The sequence below is a fragment of the Chiloscyllium plagiosum genome, unplaced genomic scaffold, assembly GCF_037043375.1.
Source record: "Chiloscyllium plagiosum isolate Xiang-an unplaced genomic scaffold, Cpla_swu_hap1 HiC_scaffold_17, whole genome shotgun sequence".
Taxonomy (NCBI): domain Eukaryota; kingdom Metazoa; phylum Chordata; class Chondrichthyes; order Orectolobiformes; family Hemiscylliidae; genus Chiloscyllium; species Chiloscyllium plagiosum.
The window spans coordinates 4398986-4423348 of record NW_028270155.1 but is presented as its reverse complement, the minus strand read 5'-3'; the positions used below and the strand labels follow the sequence as shown (position 1 = coordinate 4423348).

The following is a 24363-nucleotide window of genomic DNA, read 5'->3' as shown; positions in this document are numbered from 1 at the left end:
AATATTAGAAGACAGCATTCAATTCTGTTCTCTCTGCCTTAGGATGTTTGAAACTTGAAAGGATTCAGAAAAGATTTACAAGAATTGTGCAAGAATCGGCAGGTTTCAACTACAGGGAGAGTCTGAATAGGCTGCGGCTGTTTTTCCTGGAGCATCAGAGGCTGAGGGGTGACTTTATATAGGTTTGTAAAATCACGAGGAAAATGGATAGGTTAAATAGACAAAGTATTTTCCCCAAGGTGGGGGAGCCCTAAACTAGGGCTGCCAGAGAAGTGGTGGAGGTTACAACGTTTCAAAGGTGTCTGCATAGGGATATAGGCTAAATGCTAGCAAATAGGACTAGATTTATTTCAGATATTTTGTCGGCAAGGATAAGTTGGAGTAAACGGTCTGGTTCCATGCTGTACATCTCCAAGTCTCCAAAGGAAATGTGATCATATTTCCAAAGTATTGACATTCCAATATAGCATTCTGGATAAGGAATTCTGCTAGAAAATCCACACATTCAACTTATTGTTCAGTTTCTTTTTATTAATAAGATGTTTGAAATACATACATAGATACACAGGTACAATTCATCAAAAATCCTTATGAGCTTTCATCAATGCTTTTCGGTCAAAACTTGTTCACTAATTTCCATTTCTAAAAAAAACTGAAAAATCCAAGATTTATTTCTATCACAGCTGGGCCTGGCCAGGAGCGGAGCTTGGAGGTGGGGTGGTTGCAGGGCAAATGAGATGGATCTGAAACAGTACTCATGTTTCATAAGCAAGTGCATACAAAAGAACTTGCAACCTTGCTACCAAAACACAACACTGTAACCTCTGTTGTGGCAGAACAATACATGAAATTAAATATTACTACTTGATCATGCCTTAGATTTGAACTTATACATAATTTTTAAAAAATTGGTTTGGTACCTCTGACCACTGCATGAAATTTACAAACACCTCCAAATCTATCAAAATTTCTTTTTCCTGGTCTCCTCAAAAAAAATTCCAATATCTAGTTTCTATTTCTCAAATGGATCTTCCTGCCAGGGGCCACTGAGAGCACAGAATAGCATGTTAATGTTTGGTTAAATGATTCACTACCTGTCCAATAGAAGTGTAGCCAGAAGCCCTATTTGACTCAGAACTTCAAGTGCACTTTGTCTTCTCTGATGGAACTTCAATACTCAATAAGAATAGAAGTTACTAAAAACTGATGGCCAAGCAAATGAGAAACTCTCTTCTGCCACTTTTCTCCCAAAAGATGTTGGTCTAGTTACAAATAACGACTAAAGGTCATCAAAAAGGAAGCTCAAAGCATTGGTAATGGAGGAATTATAAAATTCAGCCACAGGTATAGTAGTCTTTTTCCATTAGTAGTGCTTAAGCGTCTCAGCGTCCAATAGCACTTCAAAAAGAATTGAACAGATGGCTATAATATACAGATATTTTAAAAATTCAAGTCGGTTTTTAAAAATAAAACACAATTTCAACCCTACTTTACTTGCCACTTGAACGAGGTTCATTTACTCAATCCTAACTTCAACCCACAAACGTGCACCAATGTGAGAAGGCTTTTAGCACTCAGATTCTTATATACATTGTGGGTTGATTTTCCATCTTGAGATCAGTAAGGCTTGTGGGGACCATTCCAGGAAAAATAAAGCACCGTAAAAATTAGACAATGTGTAACTACTTTCATACTTTCCATTCCACATATTTGAATGCTATTCTGTCATGGAAACACTTGAAAGCATGGGATTTTTACACTGATCTGGTGCTTCTTCATTGAAACTCAAAAGTAAAACTTGTAAAGTTAACACATTTCAGTGTAGATCCTGCACCCAAACAATCCTTAATAGTTCACCTTCAATGCAAACTCCACATGCATTTTTCCATAAAGTTAAAACAAAAATAATTTAAAAAAAATCTATATTAAAGCAAACTCATTGACCATCATTTTGCATTGATGATCACCTCCATCAATAGTGGCTCCGCTTTGCATCGAAGGAAACTGCCAGTCTCCCAGCAACCCCTCCAGACCTCCCAGAGTCATGTTCCATAGGACATTTCATTAATCAGTCTCCCCCTGCTGAATTGTCTTCAATCCTATTTGCTAGTTTTTAAAACTTACGTGATTTAGGATTTGTTTGCTTCTACTGTGAATAGGTGGTTGGGGAGGTGGATGTGAGAGACTCATGTTCAATTTTTCCTTGAACCATGAGTGTTATAACATATTTCAATGGAATTCACTTGCCAATGACAATGAAATATATTACTGAATAGTGACAGATATTTGCCCTCAACAACAGATTTATACTGAGCTGCACAGTTTAGTTTAAAGTACATTTTAGCTTAGTTTCCAATTCAAGCATGAAAATCTACATTGCTAATCCTACAGACTCTAGCCAATGAATGTACAAGTAAAACCTCTTGCACTATAAAAGCCTTTTAAAGTTATGCTTAAAATTTTATTTGGACAAGAGACAAAATACCTCAAAAGTATTACATCAGGAAAAAGAAATAGGGTAATATATTTGCATCTGAATCCAAACAGCAAATGTGAATATTAAAAAGCTTCTTAGAATTCTAAAAGTGAAGAAATATCCAAGAATTAAGGGCTACGGGGAGAATGCGGGTAAGTGGAGTTGAAATGCCCATCAGCCATGATTAAATGGCAGAGTGGACTCGATGGACCGAATGGCCTTACTTCCACTCCTATGTCTTATTGTCTTATCCAGAATTTCACATCCAAATTCTGAGTATTCTTAAAATTAATTTCTCATGCTTGTACCTGTGTGTTGTAGACACCATCCAACAATAAATTAATCCATTCTGTGATTTACAAAAGTCTTAATATGGTAAAAATTTTAAACCCAATTTTCATGAATGAATCATCACAGGATGTGATCACTGTTTGGGCATTTAGTTAAAAGCTTCCAGTTTTTAAAATCTCACAACAAAATCAAAAAATGTGACAAAAAAACTGCAGATGCTGGAATCCAAAGTAGACAGGTAGGAGGCCGGAAGAACACAGCAAGACAGGCAGCATCAGGAAGTGGGGAAGTTGACGTTTCAGATGTAAGCTGAAAATGTGTTGCTGGAAAAACGCAGCAGGTCAGGCAGCATCCAAGGAACAGGAGAATCGACGTTTCGGGCATATGCCCTTCTTCAGGAATGTTCTGTGCAGAGGAGATGACCTGGGGTGTGCAGTGAGAGAGGGACTCACTGAAATCCTTATCGAGGGAGGAAGGTGTAACCCTTCTTCAGGGCTGAGGGTAAAGGGGCTATCCCCACTTGACCACCTCCTGTCCCCACCACCCCCTTTATCTGCAGCAGCCCCTACACTCACTCCAGTCCAGAAGAAGGGTTATACCCGAAACATTGACTTCTCTACTTCCTGACGCTGGCTGTGTTCTTCTGGCCTCCTGCCTGTCGACATTACATTTGTGAGCACATTTTACAATCTAATTGAAAGCACATAATGAACCAAATGTACCCTGAAATAATGCCAAACTTGATCCCAGATTAAATATGTTGCAGACCTACTTCCTTGTTTAGAGCTGAGAAACAGAATGAAGAACAATTAGAAACCTAAGGAAATCAAAGTCAAAATGCTAGGAGCAAGGAGCATCACTATATCACTCTGTCACCACCATAAATAAGATTTAAAAATATTGTATCTACAGGTAATTTGAGCTTTGGAAGCAGAGGGGAAATGGGATCGAGCAAAAGAAAACTGAAAAACCAAATTAAACACTCCAAAAATAAGTCAATGATCAAGGTCCAACACAATTACAACGGGAGTCCCAGCTGAAGTTTGTTTTAATTGAATGAAAATGCAATGAAATGAAAACGTATTTTAATATTGAATTTTCTATTTTAAGAATATCAAAATTGATTTTGTGTCATTCTTCAGCAAAATTTTAAAAGTTTTGATCTACCAAGCAATTATTCTGAGAATTCCTAAACGTTCAGTTCAATGCTATCTAAGTGCACCCTCTACGTGATCTTTAGTCTTACATTGGTCACCTGTATATCAACATGCTCTTTATCCATTTTCACATCCAGCATCTCAATTGAGACTGCCACTGGGGCAATGAGAACATGACCTCCAGGAACTAGAAGGTATCACCTAAACTTACATTTTCAAATGCAGTGTTACCAAACAGCAGTCTGTTATTCCAGTCATAAGCTTGGGATTTGGTTTTGTACCCAAACCTTGAAAAAGTGCAACTCACTGTATCATCTAATTCTCCCAAAAGGTGTTCACACTGGATTGGTGTTACTGGTTTCGAAGGCATGGAAATCAGCAAATGCTGTCTGCACTAGTTTGATTTGATTTATTATCAGCACGTATACCTACATACATATTTGGTTTTTACACATTTGGGAAAAAAAATATGTAATGTATATTGGTACTTTATATTTGGCAAGACTTACAAATCAGAGGGGGGGAATGGGGACAATATAGGGCCAAATATTACATTTCTTTAATCACAAACCTCAGACAACCAATGTCAAACCTCACTTCGTGAATCAAAACAACATAATATTAGCAGGTCTCCCAGACGAACTGTAGAAACGTGATCATTTTCCATGACCAGAGCACCCTCTTCTTGTCTACCAGGCGCAGTTCATTGGTCTAATCACACATGTAAATGCTGTGGTGTGCAAGTTTCAACTCTTCACCTGATAGGCACGAGCACGTCAAACCCAGCAGAGTGGGTAATCAGGAATTCTCGCCCACCTCACACCCAAGTACCATCTTCAGTGATTCAATCCAGTGAGAATAACTGAACAGTGTGAATTTGGAGGCAGGGCACATCATGCTCAAACCAGATGCATTTTCATTGCCACTCCCTAATCAGAGCCTTTCATTGCAGATGAATTCAATACTTCATATATTCCTTACCCTAATTCATGAGGGGCATAGACAAGGTGAATGTCGAAGCTCTACTCCCGAGGGTAGGGGAGTTCATATTTTTAAGGTGAGAGGAGACGAGGGGCAACTTTTTGTTTTTACACAGAAATTGCTTCACGTGGAATGAACAGCCAGAGAAAGTGGTGGATGCAGGTACACAGTTACAGCATTTAAAAAATATTTTGATGAATTTATGAATAGAAATGTTTGGAGGGATATGGGCCAAGTGCAGGTAGGTGAGACTAATTTAGTTTGGGAACATGGTCGGAGTGGACTGGTTTAACCAAAGGGTCTGTTTCCAGCTGTCAGACTCTGTGACTCAAATCCAAAGCTGCTGAAACCTTCATTTGATTTTGCCTGCAGAGATTCAGTCCCTTGAAATATAACACCAAGCAGCTGAATTTTCTGACAACCTTTTATTTCTCATTATTGCAAAAAAAACTCATGTTAAATCAGTGGGGGAAACAAAATATACTGTGCTGTAATTCTCTAGTTCAAGTCAACAGCAGCACGTGGTTAACATTCAAAGTGGGAGAAAAAGTGCTGAAATGTTATATCTTCATAACATATGTAGCGTTTTGTTTAATTTAGAACACAGCAAGGGAGACTCATAACCAATGTAAAGATATTGACAACTGTCATGTATAATCACCAATCTGCTGCCTCTGCTTGGATTTTCACAGCATTTTACCAAGCAATCACTGGTCAAAGTAGTTTTCATCAACTGAAATCCCACAACTGTATTTGGAACTAATCCTTTAAAAGAAAATGGCTTGTCAGAATCGGAAAAGTGTCAATGAGCTGCTGCTAAATGTAATTTGCTGCGGTTTTTTTGCAAGTGTTGTTCTGATGGTATGTCAATGACACTTGATCAAGGTTGTATCTCACCAAATCTAAAATGGTTATAGTGCAGTCTTAGATGGGTTATGTTTTAGCTGACTTTTCTCTGATGGGAGTTCTGTAGCCCGTAAAGAGAAGGGTATTCCCTCACATCCGAGACCCTCAAAAATCATATTGCTTCCACCCCACTCTCTGCAAAACACAAACCTTTCTAACACTATTCCAAAGCATTATACTCAGAGGGAGGGGCACTGTCATCATAAGCCAGGCCTGGAGTTAGTTCTCCTGTGTTTACCTGGGGTTATCAGTTCAAGCCAAATATCCAAATGTGCAACCCTCCTCCCCCCAAACCTGCTCCCCAACCTGTCCAAAGTCTATAATTTATTTCAAGTAAATAGATCAGATCCACAGCAAGTAATAAGAGTGTAATTCAGATCAAGCAACTTGGATATTATGAAACAATAGAACAAAGACCTAAGTGGCTGAATTACATCCTCAAACTCACTGACATTACTTAGTTTTTCAATAATATTTAGTGTATAGTTACTTTATTATTGTGATAAGTGTAGCAAAGAACCAGATGGAAAATGAAAAATGACAGTGACAAAAAAATTAATTTCATATGATCAAGCTCTATTTTATGGGTAAGACCTTGTGAAGGTATGAACTATACACTATATATTACATATCAATGGTGAAGTTCAAAGTTAGTTTCACATGGCTATATAAATTCAAAAATTCTTCCTCTTTGGATCCCTTTTTGCTTTGTATATTTCAGAACTAAATTTACTCAATTTAAAAAGGCTACAAATTTAACTTGTTTTGTTCGAAATGAAAAAATTCTGTTTCATAAAACAATGAAGAACAGTTGACAGACACCAGAAAGTTTTGTGACTCAGGAGAGGCATCTCTGGGGTCTTCTGTCATGAAAGATGTTCTGATCCCATTTTTTTCTCAATAAAAAGAGTCCAGCGCGCATTAAGTATTATGTTTTGTCCTACGCAGATTAAAGCTAAGTTTTATCATTCCATGGAAAAAATAAATCTGAATAGCTTTCAATGTAGCTTCCTGTAAAGTATCAGTCAGACTGCAATCACAGTAGATGGTCAGCTGCATACAGTATTTCTTGCAACTGACAGCATTTTTATCAAACATTTTCAGTAATAAGAAATCACTCTCGTTATCAATGCAAAAATACTGGAAAGCTCCAACATACTAGTCGTATCTATACATTTAGAAATTTCCTTCTGCTATTTCAAAGACGAATATTTAATGCTCAACATTGTAAAGACGAACCTTCTGCACAACAAGATATTGCGTGTTCCCCCTTTTGATGTCAAGCACATAAATACCAGTGCTGGTGACAGGTGTACAGCAAATTAATTTCTTCACTTTTGCTGTCAAAAATAAGTTTGAAACTAAACAAATTCTCTGGACTGCGTAGATCTAAAGTCCTTTTTCTGGGAAATCCAGCTTGCATACTATGCAGCAACTTTATTGTCCTTCTGTGAAGAGAAAAAATGAACACATCTTTAAGTTGGGGCTTAAGACAAATTTTAACTGACTTACCCATTTGCAGCTTTTAGGTTTTATTGTTGACTAAAATAGTGCTGTGCCATCAAGCAAAGTCAAAACAATTAAGACATGAATCAAACTAATGAAAGCTTCTGAAAACAATCTTGCATTTCAATAGTATCATTCACAATTTCAGGACCGTCCATGATATACATCGAAGAAGGTCAAGCAGCATCAGTAGAGAGCGTTAATCTCCAGGTCTGTGATCTTTTATGAGATCTGAAATTTTAACTGTCTCTTCACAGCTGCTGCCAGAGTTGCTTAGAATTTCCAGTGTTTCTCATTTTAATTTCAATTGCCAGTCAGAGTCACACAGCACAGAAGGAGACCCTTCAGTCCAAACAGTCCATGCTGAATATAATCCCAAACTAAACTGGTTCCACCTGCCTGGTCTTGGCCGAGATCCCTCCAGACCTTTCCTATTCATGTGCCTATCGAAATGTCTTTTAAACATAATTGTACCAACAGCTACCACCTCAGGAGGTTCATTCCACACACGAAGCACTCTTTGTAAAAAACATTTCCCCCATATATCACACCTTTCATCCTAAAAATATGCCCAATCATCTTGAAATCCCACATTCTAGGGGGAAGACACGACAACTGACCCTATCTATACCCCCTCAGTATTTTCTAAACTTCTATAAGGTCACCCCTCTCAACCTCCTAAATTCCAGTTAAACCTGTCCCAGCCTATCCAGTTTATCTTTCTAACTCAAACCTTCCATACCCGGCAACATCCTGGGTAAATCTCTTCTGAACCCTCTCCAGTTTAATAATATCATCCTTGTAATAGGGTGACAAGAACTGGACACAGTATTCCAGAATGTCCTGTACAACCTCAACATGACATCCCAACTATGTGCATTGAATGCTTCTTGACATATGGGCACTGACAGGAACACTAGCATTTGTTACCATTTCCTAATTGCCCTTATTCTGAGAGCTTGCTGGACCATGAGAATGAGTGGACTATTTAGCTCCTTGAGCCTGATCTACCATTTAATAGGAACATAGCTGATTTCATCTTGCCCTCAATGCCACTTTCCTGCCAACTCTCCATAATGCTTCAACATCTTACTGATTAAAAATCTTTCTATCTCCTCCTTAAATTTACTCCATGTCCCAGCACCCACCACACTCGAGTAGTGAATTCCACAGATTCACGTACTGTTGAGAGAAGTAATGTCTCCTCATCTCTGCTTTAAATCTGCTATCCCTTATCCTAAACTAGGACCTCTCATTCGAGTACTACACATAAGGAAACATTGACAATGTAGACCGAGAGACAATTGCCTTTCACATCTAACTGTAGTCTTGTTAGGTTCATGCTTGGTACCATGGTCCATATGAGCTTACCAACGTTATCGTCCCCTTCCATTCTCCTGAATCTAATGATCTACCTTGCCCTTAAATGAACCTATGCTCTTCTCCTCAACTTACTAGTTCTATTTGTCCAGAATTTCATCTGATAAAGACGTTTGGCTCTGAATTCCCTTTGGTTTTATTATTTCTGTCTCTTAGTTTTGGACTCCTCCACTCTCCCACTTATAGTAAAAGCTAAGTCAGGAGTTCAGCAAAGCAAGCAAAACTTCCACACCATCTCCAATTTGCACACATCTACTTGTTCCAAACTGTGGTTTAGATTTTCTTTTTAAAAAGTGCAATTTCAAAGGATCAGGTTACCCTGTATTCAAAGTCTGAGAACTCTCTGCCTCCTCCACGCCCTCCTCTGAATCCTCCACGATAACCACCACGGGGAGGCCCATAGTTCCCTCTTCCTCCACGGCCCCGTGCTCCCCGATATCCATAACCTCCTCGTCCTCTGAAGCCCCCGCGGCCACGTGTCGGACGCAGTGGTATTCCAAATGTTTCTGCATTTATCCGCCTCTCCTCAGCCCAAGTGGGTCTCCGATCTCTGGAAGAGAAATAGCTAACGAGAGAATTATAGTGCATACACACCAAATGTAAATCAACAGTACATACTGATGACAGAAAAAGGGCATTCAGTCCAAGTCTGTTGAACCACTTAATTAGACCACATCTGTACCTGAATGTATTTTGCATATTATGGAACCATATTCTTTGATTTGATTATTTTGCATTTGAACAAAAGACAGAGTTTAAAAAACTCAATTCTCATGGTATTAGCATCATTGCAAAGGCTCGCCCTTATTGTCCAGCCCGGTTGCACATGAAAATTTGATGGTAAGCCATCTTCTCAAACTATTTCTCCTCTAAAGGCTTCTCAACTCCAACAAAGAGACACTACCTGGACTGCAAATTAATGCAGACACCATCTGTGCTCTGCTGTAGTTGAGCAGATGGATAATTCTAATGGAAGGGCATTATTAACCTTAGCATTGCAGATGCAGAGTGTAAATCCCTCTCATGTCAAGACAATTTTTTTCCCCTCCAGTATCCTCTACAGTAATATCACTCGCATTGAATTTGCAATTTTCAAATTTACAGGAGGGAAATGCAACTGTGAAAATCAGAATGCTAAGTTGGCACAAATGTACGGTTGCCATTTTTGGCAATAATAAATACCTGGTTTCATTATCACAGGAAATGTTGTCAAAAAAAGATTTGGTTTTGTCGTAATAACATTTCGGTCCTGAAGTATCATCTTCGTCAGCATTTCCTTCACTGTTTTGTGTTTCAATCCCTGAGTCACCTTTATCTTCACCATTTACAGCCTTCTCTGTTTTATCAGGTTGTTTATCATCTGACAAGAAACAAGAGGACTTCAAAGTTTCTTGAGCAATTAATAGCATAAATGCAAAGTAGATAATTAAATTCTAAAAAAGCCATTGATACACAATTCAAGTGACTATTAAACATTAGGGAGAGTTTCCATGTTACTGATGATTATACCTGCATGAAGTGTGTTTAGTTGCGAATCCTATCAGACCACGTAGATCAGTTGGAATGGCAGTTAGAAGCAATAAAGACTTTACAGGAGCTAGGGGTTTGATGGATGGCAGTTGCAGGGAGGGAGATAAATTGAAGAGCCAGTCGGGGAGATGAGTGACCTCCAGCAAAGGTAGGAGAGGGAGGCAGTTAGTGCAGGAATCTCCTGTGGCTATTTCCATCTCAAACAAGTATGCTGTTTTGGAAAATGTAGAGGGTGATGGACTCCTAGGGGAATGCAGCACAAAAAGCAAGATTCTGGTATTGAGACTGGCTCTAATGTAATGAGCGGTACTCAGGTTCCAAGCAATCAATTGTGATAGGGGACTCTCTAGTCAGAGGCATAGACAGATGATTCTGTGGCCAACAGCGAGACATCAGAATGGTGTATTGCCTCCCTCATGCCAGGATCAAGGATATCTCAGAGAAAGTGCAGAATATTCTCAAAGGAGAGAGACCAGCAGGAGATCGCTGTACACATCGGAACTAATGGCGTAGGAAGAGAAAAGTATAATATTCTGAGGACAGAGTGTAGGAAGTTAGGAAGGAATTTACAAAGTAGGTCCTTACGGGTTGTCATATCTGGATTATTCCCAGTGCCACAACCACTGGGTGAGGGTAGGAATAGGAGGACAGAGCAGATGAATGCGTGGCAGAGGAGCTGATGCAGGGGAGAAGGATTCACTTTTTTGGATGATTGGAATCTCTTCTCTGGTAGAAGTGACCTGGATAAGAAGGACGGATTGCACCTGAATTGGAAGGGGACTAATATACAGGCGAGGAGATTTGCTAGAACTGCTTGGGAGGAATTAAACTAGTAGGGGGAAGGGAGGGGACCCAGGGAGATAGTGACAAAGAAGATCAGTCTGAGACTGGTATAGTTGGGTAAATGAGTAAGTCAAACAGACAAGGCAGGTAGGAACGAAGTAGAGAAAAAATTAGGTGTGATAAATTAAACTTCATTAATTTCAATGTGAGGCTAACAGGGAAGGCAGATGAACTCAGGGCATGGTTAGAAATGTGGGATTGAGATATCATAGCAATTACCGAGGCGTGGCTCGGGGATGGGCTGGCAGATTTTATGTTTCAGTGTATGGATGCGATAGGAAGGATTGAAAGGAGGAGAAGAGAGAAGGGGGACTGGGGATTTTGATTAGGGATAACAATACGGCTCTATTTAGGGAAGATATTCCTGGGAATACACCCAGAGAAGTTATTTGGGTGGAACTGAGAAATAAGAAAGGGATGATCACCTTATTGGGTTGTATTATAGACCCCCCGCAAACCAAGAGTCATCAGGAAATTGAGAAACAAATTGCTAAGGAGATCTCAGTTATCTGTAAGAATAAAAGGGTGGTTATGGTTGGGGATTTTAACTTTCCAAATATAGACTGGGATTGCCATGGTGTTAAGGGCTTGGATGAGGAGGAGTTTGTTAAGCGTGTACAAGAAAATTTCTGATTCAGTATATGGATATACCTACAAGGTAAGGTAAAAAAACTTGACATACTCTTGGGAAATAAGGCAGGGCAGATGACTGAGGTGTCAGTGGGGGAGCACTTTGGGGCCAGTGACCATAATTCTGTTGTTTTAAAATAGTGATGCTAAAGGATATACTGAATCTAAAAGTTAATTTTCTAAATTGGAGGAAGACCAATTTTGATGGTATGAGCCAAGAACTTTAAAAAGTTGATTGGGGGTGGATATTTGGAGATAAAAGGACAGCTGGAAAATGGTAAGCCTTCAAAAATGAGACAATGATAGTCTAGAATGTTCCTGTTAGGGTGAAATGCAAGGCTGGAAAGTTTAGGGAATGCTGGGTGACTATAGAAATTGAGGTTTTGGTCAACAATAAGGAGGAAGCATATGACAGGTACAGTCAGCAGAAATCGAGTGATTCCCTAGAACAATGTAAAGGAAGTTGAGTATACTTGACAGAGATATCAGGAAAGCAAAAAGGGGACATTAGATAGCTTTGGCAAAAAGGGCTAAGGAGAATCCAAAGAGATTCTACAAATACATTAAGGACAAAAGGGTAACTCGGGAGAGAATAGGACCCCTCAAAAATCAGAAGGCAGGCTATGTGTGGAACCGCAGAAGATGGGGAAGATACTGAATGAGTATTTTGCATCAATGTTTACTGTGGGGAAGGACATGGAAGATACAAAACATGCAGAAATAAAGAGCGACATCTTGAAAAATGTCCACATTCCAGTGATGTGGTGCTGGATATCTTCAAACGCACAGAGGTGAATAAATCCCCAGGACCTGATCAGGTATAACCTAGAACTCTGTGGGAAGCTAGGGAAGTGATTGCTAGGCCCCTTGCTGATAGCCATGCTGATAGGTGCTGGAAGACTGGAAGTTGGCTAACGTGGTGCCACTATTTAAGAAAGGTGGTATGGAAAAGCCAGGGAACTATAGACCAGTGAGCCTGACATCAGTGGTGGGCAAGTTGTTGGAGGGAATCCTAAGGGACAGGATTTACTTGTATTTGGAAAGGTAAGGACAGATTCAGGTTAGTCAAGGTGGCTTTGTGTGTGGGAAATTGTGTCTCACTAACTTGATTGATTTTGTTTGAAGTAACAAAGAGGATTGATGAGGGCAGAACAATGGACATGATCTATATGGACTTCAGTAAGGGGTTCAACAAGGTTCCTCATGGTAGACTAGTTAGCAAAATTAGATCACAAGGAAGAGAGGCAGAACTCACTATTTGGATACAGAACTGACTAGAAGGTGGAAGACAGAGGGTGGTGGTGGTAAAAGGGTTGGTTTTCAGACTGGAGGCTTGTGACCAGCCACAAGGTTTGGTGCTGGCTTCACTACTTTCTGTCATTTATATAAATGATTTGGATGAGAATATAGGAAGTATGGTTACTAAGTTTGCAGATGACACCAAAACTGGAAGTGTTGTGGGCAGCGAAGGTTACCTCAGAGTACAACGTGTCCTTAATCAGATGGGTCAATGGGCAAGGGAGTGGCAGATGGAGTTTAATTTAGATAAATGTGAGGTGCTGCATTTTAGAAAGGCAAATCAGGTCAGGACTTGTACATTTAATGGTAAGGTCTTGGGGAGTGCTGCTGAACAAAGAGACCTTGGAATGCAGGTTCATAGTTCCTTGAAAGAGGAGTCGCAGGTAGATAGGATAGTGAAGAAGGTCATTGGTCTGCTTGCCTTTATTGGTCAGAGCATTGAGAATAGGAATTGGGAGGTCATGTTGTGGCTGTATAGGACATTGGTTCAGCCACTTTTGGAATATTGCGTGCAATTCTGGTCTCCCTGCTACAGGAAGGATGTTGTGAAACTTGAAAGGGTTCATAAAAGATTTACAAGCATGTTGCCAGGGTTGGAAGATTTGTGGTATTGAGAGACTCCGAATAGACTGTGGCTATTTTCCCTGGAGTGTCAGATGCTGAGGGGGTGACCTTATAAGTTTATAAAATGATCAGGGGCATGGATAGGGTAAATGGACAAAGTCTCTTCCCCGGGGTGGGGGAATTCAAAACGAGACGGCATAGGTTTAAGGTGAGAAGGGAAAGATTTTAAAGGGACGTAAAGGGCAATTTCTTCACGCAAAGGGTGGTACGTGTATGGAATGAGCTGCCAGAGGAAGTGGTGGAGGCTGTTACAATTACAACATTAAAAAGGTATCTGGATGAGTATATGATTAGGAGGGATTTAGATGGATATGGGCCATGTGCTGGCAAATGGACTACTTGGGTTATCTGGTTGGCATGGATGAATTGGACCGAAGGGTCTGTTTCCATGCTGTACATCTCTGTGACTATGATCTATTCCATCCAACAGAGAAAGTAAACAGGACCTAGCTTTAACATTTCAACTGGTAAGAGTTGAGTGAAGGAAACTGAGGAACTTTCCCATTTGCAATAAGGATATTTGCATCTGTGTCACTGCAACATTTGAAAACAGCAGTTAAAATACACACACAGATTAAGTTTTGGAATTATGTTTGCTGGAGTAAGCACAAGGCTAATTGAAAAACAGATGTCATCAGTGGGACAAGTGGTTAGAATGCAGAATTCTCTGCCACAAAGATTTCTGAAAAAAAATTACGAAATTGTTGTTACGGCACAGAAGGAGGCCTTTCAACCCATCATGTCTGCACTGGTTCTATTACTTCATGCCAATCCGTCTTTTGCCAAATCCCTGTACACCATTTCTATTGAAATAACTATCCAATGTCCCTCTTGAATGCCTCAATTGAACATGTGCCCACCACATTTCCAGGGAGTGTGTTACATACACTAATTACTCATTGTGTGAAAAAAACTTCTTCTCGCATCTCCCTTGCTTCTTTTGCACATCACTTTAAAATCAATGCCCTCTTATTCATGTTTCTTTTACAATTGGGAACAGCTTCTCCCTATTTTATCCAGCTGACTCATGATTTTCAAAACCTCTATCAAATCTCCTCTCATCCCTCTTCTCTCCAAGGAGAACAGTCCCAACTTCTTCAATCAATCTTCAGAACTAAAGTTACTCATTCCTGGAACAATTTTTGAAAATCACTAAAAATAAAATGATACCGTGTGCATAAAAGGAATGTTAAAAAGAAACAGGAGCAAGAAGGATTAGATTGAGTGATTCAAGCAGAAGGGAACAACAGTACTGACCAGACAGAACAAATGTTTTGTGAACATTCCAAGTAGTTTGTAGTTATTTGGCTATCAGCATTGACACATATTCTAAAGTTCATATACCACAATTGAGTTTCTCCAATCAACAAATAACAATACTCAGTAAAGCCCTTGCATCAAATTACTTAATCAATCCCCAAAAACAACTTGCCTAGTCCTGATCAGTCTATAGTAGAATATACAATACTGTGGGCCATGGCTCAGTGGGCTGATCCTCAATGCCAAAAAGGTTATTAATTTCACTTGAGGAGAAAGTAAGGACTGCAGATGCTGGAGATCAGAGCTGAAAATGTGTTGCTGGAAAAGCGCAGCAGGTCAGGCAGCATCCAGGGAACAGGAGAATCGATGTTTCGGGCATAAGTCCTGAAGAAACGCGATTCTCCTGTTCCCTGGATGCTGCCTGACCTGCTGCGCTTTTCCAGCAACACGTTTTCAGCTATTAATTTCACTTGACAGACTTGTGCACACACATTGTGGTGCACTAACGAGGAGTACTGCATTGTCAGACTGCCAGCTTCAGGATGAAATATTAAATCAAGGTCATATCAAGTGTTCCTGGTGGACACTAAGTTGGAGCAGAGGTGTTCCCCATGATATCCTACTCAATATATTTCTTCTCAACAGACGTGAATCACAGATTACCTGGTCATTTACCAGAACCTAAACTTTTGCTCCTTGTCCTTTTTAACTACCTGTAACTTCTGATCCTGTTGATTCCACATTAGCCTCCTCGAACATTTCTCCATGTCATGCAGAAAATCAATTACAATAGTTTCACCTCTTGCTCTCATCACTATTACTTCTGGTATCTGCCACGGATAGATCTTTGACACTTGTCTGCTTTGCAACCACATTCTGCCCCTCAGCAGCATCATTTAAAGACAGTGGTTCTCACATCCACTCAACTTGATACTCAACTTGACCTCAATACCATGCAACTCCTCCATTGTTGCTCAATTATCAGACTGCTAAATTAACATACAATACTGCTGAAGCAGAAATTCCTCATAAGTAATGTGAAGATGGATGCTACTGTTTACAGTCCATGCTCCAAACTCCATTCCACAATTATTGACACTATCCTTCTCCCTGGCAACAGTCCAACATTAAGTCAAACTGTTTGCGATAATTATATCATACTTGAAGAAGAGATAAGCTCCTGAAGTCATATATGCATCATCATGAAGGGTAACTGTTACTGCTTCAAAGACTTCACCTGTTGATGAACCACCCCTACCCACATGTTCATTTCTCAAGACTAAGCTAAAATCTACAGACATTTCAAAGTTGAATGGAAGGTTCATCTGTTAGGAGAATGCAATGATGTTGCAGTGTGATTTGGACAGGCTGAGAGTGTGGCAAGGCAGATGCAGTATAATATGGATAAATGTGCGTTTGTCCACTTTGGTAGCAAAAATAGGAAGGCAAATTATTTGAATGGTTGTAAATGAAGATAGGGAAATGTTAAACAAGATCTGGAGTCCTTGTGCACCAGCTGCTAAAAGCAAGCATGCAGGTGCAGCAGACAGTAAAAATGACAAACTGTTGGCTGTCATGGTGAAAGGAACAAGGGTGTCTTGCTGCAATTATACAGGGCACTGGTGAGGCCACACCGAGAATACTGTGTGCAGTTTTGGTCTCCTTTTCTGAGGAAGGATGTTCTTGCTGTAGAGGGAGTGCAGCGAAGATTTATCAAATTGATTCCCGGGATGGCAGGACTGACATAGGAGGAATTGAGTTAGCAAGGATCATACTCACTGGAATTTAGAAGAATGAGGAGGATCTCATTGAAGCCTATAAAGTTTTAATAGGATGAGACAGGTTAGATGGAGGGAAGATGTTCCTGATGTTGGGGAAGTCCAAATCCAGATATCAATAGTTTAAGGATAAGGGGTAAACCTTTTACAACTAAAATGAGAAATTACTTCACCCATAGAGTGATGAGCCCATGGAATTCACTACGACAGAAAGTGGTTGAGGCCAAAACATTGTGTTTTCAAGGAGGTAGATATAACTTATGGCTAAAGGGATCAAGTGAGAGGGGGTGTTAAGGCTTTGAGCTTGACCATTAGCCACAATCATACTGGATGGCAAAGCAGGTTTGAAGGGTTCAATTACCTACTCTTGCTGCTACCTTCTGTGTAGGCTCAACCATTCAAACACATTACTGATTGATCTCCCACATAAATATGAGATCATCTAAAACTCAACTGCCTGTCTTAACTCACACCAAGTTCCACTGACCTAACAATCTGTGCTTGCAGACTTACATAACCTCAATCAAGTAACACCTTGATTTTAAAATTCTAATCCTCCACAGCCTCAGTCCTCCCGATCTCTCACCTTTACCACACCCACAATCTACAGATATCCTTGCTCTGAGCTGTATTGCATCACCACTGGTGTCTGGGTCTACAACTGCTAGTGTCCAAGCTCTGGAACACCTTCCCCACTGCAGCATTTCAAGGCAGTAGCTCACCATCACCTTTTCAATATCTCTTTCCTTAGTGCTCTCCACCTCACTTTCCTCTTTCAAGAAACTCCTTAAAACATACCACCTGGTCTAAGTTTTTCACAATATCAAGACATCCCAGAGTACCACATAATGACCTGCAGTCACTTGCAATAGAGAAAACCCAATTCTGGGAAAAACAAGTAGTAAATATATTTTACTACATGTGGGCCACGTCAAGAAGAGAAAAAGGTTTCTTTAATGTCTCATTAAGATAGCACAGCAGACAAGAATCAGCCTCATTTTAACACTGCAACAGAACTCTCCTTTCATGCTGCTCAGTGTTAATGCAGGAGTCCTGGCATTGACCCAGTCACAACAAAAGAATGGCAATACACTTAGAAGTCAGGATGGAGAGTAGCTTACGGGAAACTTGCAGGTGAGGTGATTGCTATCTATCTGCTGATCTTCTCCCTCAAGATGGCAGTGGGTGTGGGTTTGTAAAGATCTTCAGGAAATTTTTGCAGTGCATCTTGTAGATAGTACACACTAGTGCGATTGAGCTGCCATAGCGGAAGGAATTTATTGTTTGTAGATGTGGTGTCAATCAAGTGGGCTGTTTTACCCTGGTTGGTGTCAAGCTAGAGTGTTGTTGGAGCTGCATCCATCTAAGCAAGTGGGGAATTTCTATCACATTCCTGACTTGTGCTTTGTTGATGATTCTAATTTCATTTTCCAACACCTGGCTCCTAGCCTTGGATGCTTGGGCATCATAACCTTTGAATATGTTTGCCACTTTGTCTGGTTTTCCCATGTGGCTAGTATATGGGAGTCAGAATGATAAAGACAAGTCTAAGTCATTGGGCACTAATAACAACAGATATATGCAGTAAAGATACCAAGAGCCTTAGCTGTGAACAATGCTGTATGGAAACTGCAGCCTCAGTGAAACATAAGAACTCAGAAAAGGAAACATTACCTTTCAATTTCAGCTTATTCTGGAACTCTCTATCAATCTCCTCTTTGTTAAACTGTGCATTCGCACTCTCAAAGTCGAAGTCTTTCTCGAACTTCATTGGGCCGTCTCTTCTTACAGTGAATCTTCCCCTTCCTCGGCTCCCACCACGGCCTCGCCTGACAGCCTGACCGCCTGATAACAAATAGAAGAAATGTTAGTGCATCAAGAAGCCAGTTCAGAAATCCCCAGGACCTGATGACATGTTTCACTGGCTGCTATGGGATGCATGGGAGGAAACTGTGGGGCCCTAGTGGATATATCTAATACTTTGCTGGTCCCAGTCACCAGATGACTGGAGGTCAGATAATGTGATTGCTTTGTTCAAGGAGGACAGCAGGGATAGACCAGGTAATTACAGACCAGTTAGTCTGATGTCAGTGTTGGGGAAATTGCTGGAAAAAATTCTGAAGCATAGGATTAAACAATACTCAAAGATGGAAATTGATCAGGGATAGTCAGCAAGGATTTGTTGGAGGAGATACTGTCTGAGGATCTTGTTTGAGTTTTTTGAAAAGGTGACTAAGTTTATTGAGGGTAGTCTAATTGATAAGTTTTACATGGACTTCAGTAAGACATTTAACAAGGTCCCACATGTAAGGCTGGTCCAAAGGTAGAAGTGTACATGATACAAGGCAAGTTGGCAAACTAGTTTACACTTGTCTTACAAAAGGTGATGGTGGAGGGCTGTGATCAGGCGGGGACACTTACTGTTTGTAATGTACATTAAGGACTTGGTTGTGAAAGTAGAACATTTTAATTCATAAGTTTGCAGATGATAAAAAATTAGTCTGCAGATTATATTGATCAGCTGATAAAATGAGCAGAGCAATGGGATTTTGGGAGGTCTATTCAAGAAAGGACATACACAATGTATGGTAGGTCCCTAGGGAGTACTGAAGAACAAAGGGAGCTGGTATACAAGTCCAAAGATCCCTGAAGGGGTTAGCACAAGTGAAAAGGATGGTGAAGGCTTTCATTAGCTAGGGTGTAGAATACAGGAGCAAGGAAATCTTGTTACAGCTTTATAAAACATTGGTAAGGCCGGAGACGGAATAGTGGTCTCCACATTGGTGACTGCACTGGAGAGGGTGCAGACAAGATTCACTCGGATATTAAATGAGTTGAAAAGTTTTATGAAGAGAGATTGGATAGGCTGGGTTTGTTTTCCTTGGAGCAGACGCAGCTTGGGGGTGGAATCTGATTGAGGTGTACATAATTATGAGAGTCATAGACAAGAGTAGATCATGAGAATCTCTTCCCAATGCCAGACTTCTCAGACCAGGTGGCATTAAGTTTTAGGTGAGGAGTATGTGGTTTAAAGGAGATCAGAGAAAGAATTTTTTCACCCAGAGGGTGGTAGATATATGGAATGCGCTGCCTGAGCGGGTGGTGGAGGCATGTACTCTCTCAACATTTAAGCAGCATCAGAATGAGCACTTAAAATGCTGACTCACAGTTGGCTACGGACAAAGTGCAGTTAAATGGGATTAGTGGGGTTTGGTGTTTGTTGGTCGGCATAGACATGGTGGGCCAAAGGGCCTGTTTCTTTGCCGTATGACTCGTTGACTCTTGAACAGGAAAGTGTAGAAAGCAAGTGCCCACTGTTAAATCTTTGAAGATTACGATAAAGATGTGGTTTCTTAAGATACATCCAGCAGCCCATTATTTCAGTTAAAGTTTATTCTGTCCACAGGAGTCCATCCAGCATCGTGTAAATACATAAACCAAGTCAACATGTACCTGTGGATGGACACGTGATCCAAAGGGCAATTTTACTCATTGACTATCTCACCTCACACAATCCTTACATAGGCAGATCAAAATTAATCACAGCGCAAAACAAAGATTAAACTGAAATCTTGAAGGTCATCCCAAAGCTCACTTTGTCCACAAACAACAGGCAAATTGTAAAATCAGTCAAATCAGGATTGTGTGCTCACAGTGTCTGCCAACGGTAGCATGCTTTCAAAATAATTTACAAAATTTAAGTGATAAGAATTTTTTTCTTGCAACTGCATAGGTACACTTGCACGAAATGGGATGTGTTATCCAGGGAAGCACAGTAGGTGAAAAAAAAAAGGTCTCCACAGTTAATACAACAAAGAGTTATGAAATTCTGAGGTAGTGATCTCTCAGTTTTATACATAATACAATGATAAAACAGCCACAGGTTTCAAAAGACAGTTGAATCGAATTGAAAGAATACATTTACCCAAACTTTGTTAATTAGTAGAAACTAATCATACACCCAGACAGTGCAGTGGTGGATGTCACTCATCTTGCAATCCAGAGTTCTAGGCTAAAGCACTCAGGGCAAGGATGCAAAAACCACCATGGCAACTGCTGAAATTTACATTATAAAATAAAGGATCTTGTGGAACAATGGTAGCATCTTTACCAACGTTCCCTCTAATTTTCTTAACAGCTGTGTGCGTCTCTCAGGTTAGTACACAGCAACAACTTGTGGAACTGGAAGTCAATGTCGCAATTAGTGTGCGGAACATCAGAGCAGCTGCGCATGTGCACAGCTTACAGGTAACATTGATCCCTACCTCGGGGCTAGTAGTTCCAGGTTGAAGTTCTACCTGCCACAAAGGTCTGGTTAAAAGTTTGTTAATGGGAACATAGGAATCATTGGCTGGGCCAGCATTTATTGCTGATCCCTATATCTCTCAAAGGTAAATTAAAAATACTTGAAACTTGGTGTCAAAACATGGAATCACTCAAGGACTTAAAAGTCAATTCCCAGTCAGTGACATGGACAAGGGAAACATATTACAGCAACTACTGAAATCAAAGACAAAAGGTGATAAACTCCTGATGCTTGCAGTGGCCCCGTTAGAAATACCCACTTGTTAATACTGGAGGTGGTCAGAATGGGAATTAGCTATAAGGCACAACAATACTTGACAAATTCGTATATCAGCATCAGATTCTTGAGCAATCAATTCTCATCAAGCACCCAGGAAAGGAGATACTTGAAATTAAAATACTAAAATATTTTGAGAAGTCATAAAGTAAATATTTGCAACAACAAAAGCAGGAGTATATGTTTGTGAAGTATCTCATTTAAGTTCAGGAAATAATGGCCAGCCCTCCCCCTAATTTTTTTTGAGCAACTTATTAAAATTAAATAGAAAGAACATTAATCTTTAATGTTTTTAAGAGTTAAAATTAAAACCACTCTTTTCCTGCACCAATGTTAAATTTTGACAAGTCATCAAAAGCCAAGAGGCCAGCTACAGATCTTAAACATCCTGCACTTCCAAGCTTATTCAAACTGGAAAACTTCTTAAAAAGTTTATAAGTAATTGCAATTACTTGCCATGTTTCTCTAACTCCAAACAGTCATTGCTGGTTTTGGCTTTTCTAAATGCATCTTGTTCTTGGCACTTCATTGTACCTTGTTTAAACCTGTCAACTAGCTCCACATTACTACCTGAAAACAGCAATTTCCAGTCAGTTTTATTGTTAAGTAGTGATTACATTTATGTAATTTTTCTGTACAAATGACATGCTTTTAAAAAAACACATTTAACAAAAAAAAATCAACCTCATGTGATCACTTGGAATTCAAAACGTGGGTTCACAGACTCTGACTGTGATGAAAGTTAAATAGATCATGAAAGATAAGGGAAAAAAATGCTTTTTGGACATCGCCAGGTGGGGGAAGATTGGAACCAGCCAAACTTGGAAAGAGATTATTGGCATTGATATCCTGAGTAACCATCAACACTTTACAGACATTAATGACAAATCGCTTCTTACCATATAAGGTTGGACACTTGTGAAGATTGTTTCTAACTGAAACAGCTGTAGCTAGACTAAAACACTCCCAAATCTCAACACACCTTTGAAAACTTCTTTAAAACCCATTTCTTTTGTCAATTTTTAGGTTAACATCTCACCTGATCTCACCTTTCTTGAAGAAGTTTAAGTTTTTCTCATAGCCATATGTGTAATCCAATACTTTTTGAATAAAGGAGTTACTTAAAATACGAAATACCATCAGATTTAAATCTCAATAGGACACATTAAAACTTCCAAAGATGACATAGACCAAAGTATTGATTGTTCGATTATCGATCTGTCTAAAAGCTGATCTGGAAACTGAGTTTATACTGAAAGTGTGCTTCTGCTGACACCATCCAATGATAAATTAAGACTGTGCATGCTCACCTCCGATTTGTTTTAAATGACCGTGCACAATATAAACCCGATTAAAATTATACACAATGTAATAATTGTTTTCTCTTCACCAAAATATTTTTTCATTTCTTAAGTCATTTGTAAGCATTTAAGTTCATATCACGTTTTATTTCAATTTATTTCAGATTTTGTTGTTACCATACATACTCCTAGGTGTCAGCAAATGCAGTCTTACGCTGAATACAACATTGTACTGAAGCAAGATTTTAGCTGTTATAGTACATGTACAAGTAAAGAGCAATCAGGGCCATCTCCCCTGAGACCACACCCAGGAAGTTAAGGGCATTCCCATGTACTACCCAGCACTACTGGTCTCTCCAAACTCAGCAGGACCAACATTCTCACTCTCAGAGATACCCAACAGAATTAGGTCAGAGAACAAAGAAATGGTTATTAGATGGTAACAAAGACACATACCTGATGGCCTCCTGTTTGGTTCCCGATTTTCATTCTTGAAGAGATCACTTTCTGGCCGTAGAACTTTCTGAGATTCAAAAACTAAAACAAAACAAAAAACTGTAATAAATAATTTTGCCTCCAACTAGGTCAATGTCATTTTCGAAGTCTTTTTTGGGACCTGCATTTTAATACCAAAGCAATTATATATTTAAACCTCAAAATCTAATACAAGAGGGTTAACAGCAAAAGAACTGCTGGTTCACAGACTCTCAAAACCACTGAGCAGAACACCTCAGGTTTATTTTATATCAAGATTAAACCAATTTATATCTTCTACATCCAAAGCTATAAATTCTCATTTAATTATTATATAGAAATCAAAAGAAGGTCAATATATTAATCTAACAAATATCAACTTCAATCCTGGTGCATTCTCAACACCAGATACCAAATGAAGATTCGATAGGTTCACAGATATGTCAAAGATTCAAAGCAACTCAAGATGGTTTCTCTGACCCTTTTGAGAGCATCATGTAATCCTTGTGTCATATGCCATTGTCACCGACACACAAAACCCCCCAATTTTACATATAGAAGCCAAAACAATCCTTCACAATTGTAATTATATCTGCTCAAGATCAGTAACTTAAATCTGCTTTCTTCAAACGGAGCCATAATTCCTCTCATATCCTTGAATGCTTCTTAAATTGTTGAAATTAAAGTATGTGTTAGCCTATGGGAAGGAGGATAAAATTCATAACATAAATGCAAGCTACAGTAGATTGAGAACAATGACTTAGCATAGTTGAGTGAAGATTTATCACTGACCAAAAACAAAAGCATCAACTCAAAACAAATACGGGAGGGGGGCGGGGGGGAGGTGGTAAATTTAGTCGTACTGTTACTGGATTTATTATCCAGGGACCCATGTCAATGCTGAGGGGACAAGGACTTGACTCTCATCATGACAGATGATAAACTTTGAACAATGATACCTGAAATTTAGAACTAGCCACTACGCAAAACATACAACCATTGTCATTTATCATAAAAACTTTTAGGTTCACTCAAGTCCTTCAAGGTTATCCTTACTCAGTCTGGTCCACGTGTAGCTCCAGATGCATAACAATATGTTTGACTTGTGACTGCCATCTGAAATGGCCTCAGCAAGCCAGTCAGTTCAAGTGGCAACAAGAGATAGGCAATAAAACGTTGGCTCAGCCAATGGCACCCATATTCCATGAGCAAATTGAAACAAAGGAAACCAACGCATTTATTAATTCTGGTGATCAGTGAAAGTGAATGACTTCATTCATTTCATAGCAGATGAACCTCCACATAATCACCACTGTAAACAGTACTGTTATATAGGAGCAGTTTA

The 24363-nt window shown here is 39.6% G+C and overlaps 1 protein-coding gene across 4 annotated transcripts in view; it reads right to left on the bottom strand.

Annotated features, from left to right (window-relative positions):
- Positions 1-5315: 5315 nt before the first annotated feature.
- The window catches only part of lsm14ab (LSM14A mRNA processing body assembly factor b), a 91646-nt gene continuing 72598 nt past the window's right edge, over positions 5316-24363 (bottom strand). The window contains exons 6-11 of one of the 4 annotated variants that reach the window (XM_043706512.2): positions 23001-23081; positions 21700-21813; positions 18336-18506; positions 9880-10057; positions 9016-9247; positions 5316-7259 (exon numbers count right to left, since the gene is read on the bottom strand). In XM_043706512.2, coding sequence (XP_043562447.1) covers positions 7236-7259; positions 9016-9247; positions 9880-10057; positions 18336-18506; positions 21700-21813; positions 23001-23081 — 800 coding nt within the window. In that variant the 3' untranslated portion in view covers positions 5316-7235. Of the gene's footprint in view, positions 7260-9015; positions 9263-9879; positions 10058-18335; positions 18507-21699; positions 21814-23000; positions 23082-24363 lie in introns of all 4 variants that reach the window. The other 3 variants (XM_043706511.2, XM_043706514.2, XM_043706513.2) reach the window with 3 other exon arrangements.